This window comes from Thalassophryne amazonica, chromosome 22 (assembly GCF_902500255.1).
Source record: "Thalassophryne amazonica chromosome 22, fThaAma1.1, whole genome shotgun sequence".
In the NCBI taxonomy this organism is placed as follows: domain Eukaryota; kingdom Metazoa; phylum Chordata; class Actinopteri; order Batrachoidiformes; family Batrachoididae; genus Thalassophryne; species Thalassophryne amazonica.
In genome coordinates, this window is record NC_047124.1 from 37216707 (window position 1) to 37226326 (window position 9620).

Sequence of the window (9620 nt, forward strand, 5' to 3'; positions counted from 1 at the left end):
GGGAGGAAAATCAGCACCTCCAAATCCGAGGCCATGGTTCTCGACCGGAAAAAGGTGCTTTGTCCTCTTCAGGTCGGTGGAGTGTCCTTGCCTCAAGTGAAGGAGTTTAAGTATCACGGGGTCTTGTTCACGAGTGAGGGACGGATGGAGCGTGAGATCGACAGACGGATTGGTGCAGCATCTGCAGTGATGCGGTCGCTGTATCGGACCGCCATGGTGAAGAGAGAGCTGAGTAGGGGGGCAAAGCTCTCGATTTACCAATCGATCTACGTTCCGATCCTCACCTATGGTCATGAGATTTGGCTCATGACCAAAAGAGCGAGATCGCGAGTACAAGCGGCCGAGATGAGTTTCCTCCGCAGGGTGGCTGGTCGCTCCCTTAGAGATAGGGTGAGGAGCTCGGTCACTCGGGAGGAGCTCGGAGTCGAGCCGCTGCTCCTCCACGTCGAAAGGAGTCAGTTGAGGTGGCTCGGGCATCTTTTCCGGATGCCACCTGGATGCCTCGCTGGAGAGGTGTTCCGGGCACGTCCCATCGGGAGAAGGCCCCGGGGAAGACCCAGGACATGCTGGAGGGACTGGACTACGTCTCTCGGCTGGCTTGGGAATGCCTTGGGGTTCCCCCGGAGGAGCTGGGGGAGGTGTGTGTGGATCGGGAGGTCTGGGCGGCTTTGCTTGAGCTGCTGCCCCCGCGACCCGACTCTGGATAAAGAGGAAGAAAATGGATGGATGGAACAGAAGCAAATTATCAACATGTTCCTAATTTATCTTTTTAATAGAAAATTCAATCAAATCCTTGCATCTTTGAGAAAGAACCATCATTCTGAACCTCTACAGTCAGCTTTCAGGGTTCACTATTCCACAAAACCAACACCTGTAACCACAGGACAAAGTCACTGTGAGCTTGAGACACCCACATGCAGAGGAAATCATTTTAAAAGAACATCTCCTGTTGTCTTTATTGTGATCGTGGCTGCACGGGAGCAAAGAGCGTCTGCTTTTACTGCTTTTTCATTCATTCAGCATATTAATCACTCATGGAACAAGTTTTTGATTGAAGTTTATTACGAACATGTACTTAATAAAAATAAACTCTCTGAAACAAGTGCACATCGGAGAAAATGTTCAGTGAGCACTGTACAGGGAGGAGACGACGGACACTTCGCCCTCAACTCTCTTCATTTTTTGAGAGAGTCCCTCGGATACTGGATCCAGATGTGTGCAGAATCTGTCATCTGTACCGGAGCATGACGCTGTTTTAACCCGGTTAAAACCGGCCCTGTGACTGTGCACATGGAACTCTCATGACGCTGTGTGGACGTGTACCGGAAACACCACCACGATGCTGTTTTTACAGGCTGCCTGAACATGCAGCTGCATTTCTTACACTCAGATGTTTCACCATTACTGCAGAGACTGATCCACATGCACGGGCACATGCACGCCTATCTTCACTCTTTCACCCTGACTGCATCAATGACAGACACCAAGCTGTGCCTCTTGTGGAGTTCCTGACTCATCAACATGCACGTCTTCTGACAGTGGAGAGCAGCTGCATTGAAATTAATACAGTTATCACTTTAAAAACAAGTCAATGTGACACAACATCACACTTTTATAAACTCTGCTAAGAATCCGCGCCTCCATGCTTAACGTTAGCAGCAGTTTGTCCATTCCATTCAACAGCATGTTGGGCCGTTTATGCAGTGACATAAACACTGTTGTAAAAAGGAGGACCTAGTTTCTGTTTGTTTTGACTGGGATACACTTACAGACTGTTCAGATCTCCAAGAGCCAAAATTTGAGTTATGAATTCTGTGAGACATCCACGAAGCAAAATGTATACATCTCGTTTAGCGTACGTCTCGTTGTGGGTACATCACGTTTTCCAGCTGCAAACTATGTTATGTTGAGCAAGGCAGTACTATGTGGAAACAGAAATGCTGTTTTAAGGCATACACCATATTGTGAGAATTACCATCAATTTACAAAACTAATTTATGATCAGTCAATTATTCCTGTGGTTAACTAACTAAATAATAACAAGGAGCGTAAGGCCCCATTATAGGGGCCAGCATGACGGCCTGTCCGTCCCGCTGGTCATTTCTGGGAGATCCACTCGTGGGTGGCCGAAAGATGGACTGCTGGGAGGGCTGGTGCGGTAGACCCTGACCCCAGGGAGTATGTCCGTTAGCAGGGTGGAAGCCCCCATTGTGCCTTAGTGCCTGGGAGTGCGCTGTAATTTGGGAAATTGCTGGTGAGACCTGTTAGCCTGAACAGCACGCTCCACGGTCTGTTGGGCTGCAGGACCCAACAGACTGGGACAAGGGGCAGGGTGCGTAGTCATCTTCTGCGTGCCTCAGACAAGGAGGACTGAGCCAGTCACACCCGGTGCTGGGCTATGGTCAGGGTGGACATCAACCTGCCAAACTCTCGTGACATGTAGGCGAAAGCCCGAAGCAAAGCATCACTGAGGCTCTGTGTGTCAGCATCAGCACCAGCATCCTGAAGAGACAGTGAAAGTGCAAGGGCAAGAGAGACAGGGAGTTCCCCAGATGACCAATTTGAGCCGCCGTGTCATAACTCTTGGTAAGGAGGTCATCAGTGACCCTAACACTGAGATTGTGGGCAACAGGCCCCTGGCCGGGCAGCATCAGCAGGTGCTACAACCAGGCTACAAACCACACTGCCCACTGATGGCATGCGGTCTAAGCTGTGCTGCGGTGCATCCGTCAGTGCACACAGCACCCTGCAATCCTGTGGGCAATGGGTGAAGGATTTAGGACAGGGGTCTTCAACTCGTTCCAGAAAGGGCTGAGAGGGTGCAGGTTTTCTTTGCGCCCACTGACAGCACCAGGTGAGTTCACTGACGAACTGATTCCATCTGCTCAAAGTGATGTTAACCAGTGAAACCACCTGACGGTGTGGGTGGATGCAAAGAGATCCTGCCCGCTCTCGGCCCTCTCTGGAACGAGTTGAATATGCCTGATTTAGGATCAGACCAGCACTTCTGCAGCTCTTCACTACATGGCAAGGAGGGTGGGACACTGAAAGCTGGTTTCCAAGTGTCCCGAAAAACGGCACTAGAAGAGGCCGACTGAATGGCCCGCAGAAACATGCGCGCTGCAAGTGACACGGAGCAAACTGACTGTGGCGGCTGTCAATGACTGACTTCAACCAAAGCACACTCGCCACCTAGTGGACGTGCCGGTTCTTGCACCAGCTGTACCATTGTCAATGAAATTCACCAAAATAAGAATTTTAAGAAAAATTGATTTGGGCTGATTTCAACATGTGGGCAGGAATCATAAACTAAAATCTTGTTTGTTTTTTAAATGGGTCCTAACTGATCACAAAACTCATGGATCAGACCAGATCAAGAATTTTAAGTTACCGAGAAACACGCACCATTTTGCTTTCCATTTTTAAAAAATAATGAACTCGAGGAACTTCTCTCTGTGGTCCTGAATGTAAACAAGGTGTCCATTTATTTTATTATTTTTTAAACTACGGGAGCAGCTGAAATGACAAGGAGGTAAGTAAAGGAGGAAATCAGATTAAATTTATAACTTCAAATTCTTCTTCTTCAAAAAAATAAGAAAATTGAAGATGGCAACGCTGTCTGGTGAGAGGGGGTCAAGAACATTAGTAATCCTGAATGGACATGCCACTCGCCAAAAGTCGAGAAAAGTCCATTTTCCTGAACAACAGCTTCAAACATCACTTTCATTCTCGGTGGACAAAAGTGCCTTTTCATGTTTGGAAGCAGATGGAGGTTTAAAGGAGCCTCATCAGGGGGACAAGGTCGGTGTGGAACACGTTCAAAACCACGTTCCTGAATGTAGTGGTGGTTCTGCACTGAATTACTCCTTGCGCAAGATCCCTCCGAGCACCACATCCACCCTCCCCCCCAAAAAAACCCACAACATTTTGCACAAACAGCCATTTTTTTTTATTATTATTTTTAATATTTTAGAAATTGCAATTGAAATTGACATCAAAAGGCCGCAGGAAGTAATATAACTCAGACAAAACATGCATGAAATGTAAATTTGAATAAACACGCCCTCACATGTTAAATGTCTGTCATTAGACTCTTCATTAATCCATCTTTCAGGGAGGAACAATTAGCTCTTTAATTAAGGTACATATTTGTCTCAACATTTAGCTAAATACCCTGATAAATGTGTAAATACTGTACATTATTATCACTTTCCCGCAGTGCTGCTGGGCCGGTACTGCAGATTTACGTCGACACTACCTGGCTATACCTGCCTGCTGTGCACAAGCAAATGATGTCATAGCGCGCAGCCCAAGAACTGTCTGCAGAGGGGAAAAAAAAATTAAAATACTCAAAAGGTGAGAAGTGTGTTTTGGTCCCAATATGGATATTCTGGATGATTTTCTCATGGACAGTACGACAATGAACAGCAGCCAAAGCAGCCAGCTTGATGAGGACGCACTGCCGAATTTGGAGAGCAGCGCGCGCGCCTGCCGACACAACAAAAGTTAAGTGAGCCAACTTTTTATGTACGCGTTATGTGATGTGTATGTCAGTAAAAAGTGATAATAATGCAAATAACATGCTGTTGTTGTACGGTATGCATTTTCTGAGTCCCCGATGACCAGTCGTCCAAAATGAAAGATATTCAGGATTTTCTTCAGTAGACTGCTGTGTATAAATGAGCAGTTCTGATGCTTCTCTGACACACGTTTCTACACTCTGTCATCTTCTGTGTTTTGTCCTGATGCCTCGAGTCATTTGGCTTTAAAGTGAGGCCCTCAATCTCACCCTTAAAATGTGGTAAATAGTTTTTTTCGGGGGTGGGGGGGTTGCCTTTAGCCTACCCCCAGTACTCGCACCTGCAGTGCTCGCCTACATTAGGTTCTCTCCTACGCTGTATGGTGAGAGCTTGCTTTAAATGGGGTATCTGTAGTGACTATAGTTTGAAACGTGTTTCATTGTGCTCCGTCAGGATGAAAGTCTGAAGCAGCATTTGTTGTGGTTTTTGTTCAAAGTTGCTTGAGCTCCTTTTCTTTCATTTTTGGGCGAGTTTCCAGGTCTGCACTTTATAAACCAGCTAGTTAGGAGGCAAGCCGCCGTCGCTGACCAAACGGTCCCCCCTAAAAATGGTTCCGTCCTGCCTTCACTGCACATGAGTCTGAGTCTCTGAATCTGACTCTCTTCACCCAAAGTGATCAAAGAGAATAATGTGATTATTAACAATCAGATGACAAAGTCAAACCTCTTAAATCATTCTAAAGTCAGTTTGAAGCAGAAACGAGGCGATAATCAGTGAATTGTTACTGATTTTCTGGACTGACATAGGCGCTCCCCCCATCTTTTGTGATGAAATAATGCTGAATTTATGTGGAAATGATTGTTGTAGAAAAGCTTCAGATATCTGTGGCTGAGACAGATGATGACTGGAGGCAGTTTGAAGCAGAAACGAGGTGATAATCAGTGAACCGTGGCTGATGATGCATGCACAGTGAATGCAGGGGGACCGATTTTTTTTGGGGGGGGGGGCGTTCCATCGGCGACGCCAGATTAAATCCCATTTTTGCACTGTTTTGGACTGGAGGCGATCGTAGTAGCACCCCGTGAAATATGTGTCTTATTTGCCGTGGTATCGAAGCGGTATCGGTATGTGGGGTTTGACAAGTACCGTGACAAACCCCTGAAGGCGGAGTCAGAAAAGGGGGCGGGATATTCTATGGATCCAGACGCTCATGTAAGGGCGGGGCTTGAGCTCCATTTGACGGAAGTGACGTCACCCTGGCCGTGTCGTTACGGTCACGTGATGCAGTGAAGAGTTTGTTTGTTTTTCCCCTTTTCCAGATAACATTTGTCGCCACGTTTAAGCTGAACACTGCGGCCGGAGAAGCCGACGCGGTGCCGAAGTGCGCTGAGCAGAGAAACGGACAGTTTGAAGCGGTTAGCAAACAGACCTGGTTGAGCTCATTCTCCGCCGCTATCCGCAGGCTGGGGTCGATGGTCCCTTTGAGAGCCTGGATTATCCGGTTCGGATCCATAAGCTGTGAAGTGACGCTTCAATCCGTGTTTTATGGTTTTCACAGACATAGAACGGTAGCTAACATTACTGCCTGAAATCCAAGCAAACACAAAGACGACGCAGCGGGTCCATCACAAACCAGCTTCCGCCCGCTTTTTCACAATAAAAGGACTGCTTGGAACACTAACAAGCATTTCAAGCAGCGCCTCTGCTTTTATTTTGGAGGTGCCGTGCAAGTGTTTACATTGACCCTCTGGTCAACTTGACAAACATTTTTTTAGATAATCTTTATTTAAAGGAGAAAAATATACCAACATTCTAAATAAAAAATTCTGTTTAAAAGGTTTCAATTAAATGAGGCAGAATCCGAACGGGACGTTTTGCTTCGTTCCTCTGTTTTTTTTTTCTTTTACTAAGATACAGAAGTCAGTAAAGGTGCGTTTTGAGCTGGAGCCTCTGTGACGAGGTGAAACACTACAGTGACGTCATACAGGTGACGCTCGTCATGTTACAGCTTAACCCAGCCTTCTTGGTCACTTATCGAATTAATGACCCTTTTACAGACATTTAGTAGATACGCAGGATACAAATTAAATGTAAAGAAAACACAAATCATGTCTTTCAATTACTCACCTCCAATTCAGATACAAGAGAAATTCTCCTTCAAATGGGACCAGAATTCATTGAAATACTTGGGAATAAAGTTATCAAATACAACTGACACACTCTTTGCTTTAAATTACTCTCCCCTCATGACAAAAATTAAAGAAGATATATATATAGATGGAACTCTATTACTTCTCTCGGTCTCAGTCATAGAATTGATTCTGCAAAAATGAATTTCCCTTTTTATTTCAGGCCCTTCCAATAGAAACCCCCCAGAAACTTTTCTCTGATTTAAATAAAATAATCTCTCGATTTATCTGGCAGGGGAAAAAGCCTAGGGTCAAATGTCAAACCTTACAACTCCAAAATGAAGAAGGTAGGATGGCCCTTCCACATTTCAAAAACTATTTCTATGCAACCGAGATTAAACTTTTGATAAATATTTGTACCCCATCATATAAAACTAGGTGGAAAGATACTGAACTCTCCCATATGAAAAAAAACTCCCAGTACATGCACTGATGGCTCAAAAGAATCTTGGAGGACTTCTAGATACTGTGAAAAATCCTTTAATAGAAGCTCAATTTAAAATCTGGAAGACAATAAAAGACAAATATAAACTGGATGATAAAATACAAATAATTCAATGGTGTGCCTTTGACCCTGGTTTTAAGCCTAAAAAGATGGATCATAGATTCAAATCATGGATCACAAAAGGAATAACAACCTTCTTCTCCTTAACAGAAAAAGGCCAATTTAAAGACTTTGAATATTTGAAAAGAAAATATGGTCTTGCGAAAAGTGATTTTTATAGATATCTTCAGATTTGTAAATATTTTGATCGTAATATAAACAATACAAATCTAGAGAATCCAACACTGAGATTATTTACAGATGCTTATCAGAATGCTTTAAACACGGGGTTATTTCCAAAATCTATAAAGGTCTTATGACTAAGAAACAACATACAACAGAGTACATTAAAGGGAAATGGGAGAAAGAGGGAAATCTCTCAATATCAAATCACAACTGGTCAGGTATGTGGAATTTTGTCTGGAGATGTACAAACTCCCAGTTGTGGAGGGAATTTGGTTGGAAGTGTAGTGTTGGTTTTTTTTTATCTCACCTAGGCAGAAAGCACACTTTGCACGAGGGGATAGTGAATGTTGGAGACAGTGCGGGTGTCGGGAGGCAGACCACTGGCATATTTTCTGGGAGTGCCCAGTAATAAACCCATTTTGGATGGAGATCCATAAAACACTAAAAAAAAAAACCATCCTGGACATTGATTTGCCTCTACATTTTACTTCACTATTTCTGGCTATTGTTGTTTTTCAGTCAAGAAGTGATAAATATATGTTCGGCAAACTGATCTCAGCCTGTAAAAAAGCTCTCACTAGAAAGTGGCTGCTTCCCGAACTCCCCACAATACAAGAGTGGATTAATATTGTGAATGATCTTTATGTTATCGAAAGGATGACTTTTTGTTTACGTTGACAGAAGGATGCTTTTATTGATCATTGGAGGAAGTGGGTTAAATATATGAAACCTCTACGTGCGGATTTTAAGGAGGTGACAATCCAAGAACCGTATGATGCCGTCTTGTCCTAGTGTTTTTTAACTCTAGTTATTTCTTTATTTGCTTTAAATTTCTGTCTCTCTCTTCAAATCTCTTTGATAGGCCGGTAGGCACTTTTGTTAATGTCAATGTCAATTTTATTTATATAGCACATTTACAACAGCAGCAGCTGCCCAAAGTGCTTCACAGTAAAAACATCATCAAAAACCATACCACCAAAACAGAACATTAAAATTCCAAAATATACAAAAACACATAAAACCAGACACACACAGCTTAAATTGTATTAAAAGCCAAAGCATAAAAATGAGTCTTAAGAACAGATTTAAAAGACTCTAGAGATGGAGCAGCTCTGATGTGCAAAGGCAAACTGTTCCAGAGTTTAGGCGCAGCCACCGAAAAAGCCCGTTTGTTTTTGTTGTTTTACAATCATCTCTCCCATGTTTGTATTTTATGTTTACTGTTTAAAATTGAGGACTTTATCTAAAAAACAATGTAAATATTCTCTGTTGTCTAAAAAACAAAATAAAGAATCTAAAAAAAACCTTCAGACGTAACGTTAATTTAAATAACTTGTCCAAAATTAGTTTAGTTGAAATTTGAACCATAAGTTAAAACTGTATGCCTCTGGATGACTTGGGTGCTATTGCTAGCATGTTAGTATGAGGTCAAAAGAAATGAGCTTTTTTATTTTCTATGACCAGTTCTCCTTTGCCTGCAGAGAATAGAGCATTTTCTTCTAGAACCAGCTCTCCTCTGTTTGTAGAGGATAGAACTGTGCATCTACTACAAAAAACTATGTCTGCAAAATGTTAATGGTCTAAAAATTATCGGACCTAAACTTATCGGAAGATAATTGGTCCAATGATGGTTTTCAAATTTATTTGAAAAGCTAATGCGATAATGAAAACATTATCTTCAATAATTAGGGGTTAGGGGAACTGTGCCCACCACTGCTGAGAACATTGCTCCGCATCAAATGGCAGGACAAAGTTCCATACACGGAGGTTCTCGAGCGAGCTCAGATGGAGAGCATTTGCGTAACATTCATGCACTCCCAGTGTCGATGGGCCGGCCATGCACACCACATGGAAGACTCCCGCCTCCCAAAGTGTCTACTCTACCAGGAGCTCAAGGAAGGGAGGAGATCTCATGGTGCACAGGAAAAGCACTATAGGGACACCCTCAAAGTCTCCCTGAAGTGCTGTTACTTCCCCTCTGAAGCCTGCTTGGCGGGCCTCAGTCAAAACAGGCGTAGCGGACTCTGAAGTGAAACGCATCCAAAATCTGCAGCAAAAGCCACAACGCCAGAAGGACCAGTCAACCTCCCTTTCCCAGCCAGACATTTCATGTCCACACTGCAGCTGAAAATTCAGAGTGAAGACTGGCTTGGTTAGCCATCTCCACACACATATTACCTA

The 9620-nt window shown here is 43.8% G+C and overlaps 1 protein-coding gene across 1 annotated transcript in view; it reads right to left on the reverse strand.

Annotated features, from left to right (window-relative positions):
- Nucleotides 1-6162, reverse strand: part of ipo8 (importin 8) — a 100716-nt gene extending 94554 nt beyond the window's left edge. Inside the window, 1 exon segment of the mRNA XM_034163360.1 lies at nucleotides 5950-6162. Within this exon segment, the coding sequence (XP_034019251.1) occupies nucleotides 5950-6033 (84 nt within the window). The 5' untranslated portion in view covers nucleotides 6034-6162.
- Nucleotides 6163-9620: the final 3458 nt, after the last annotated feature.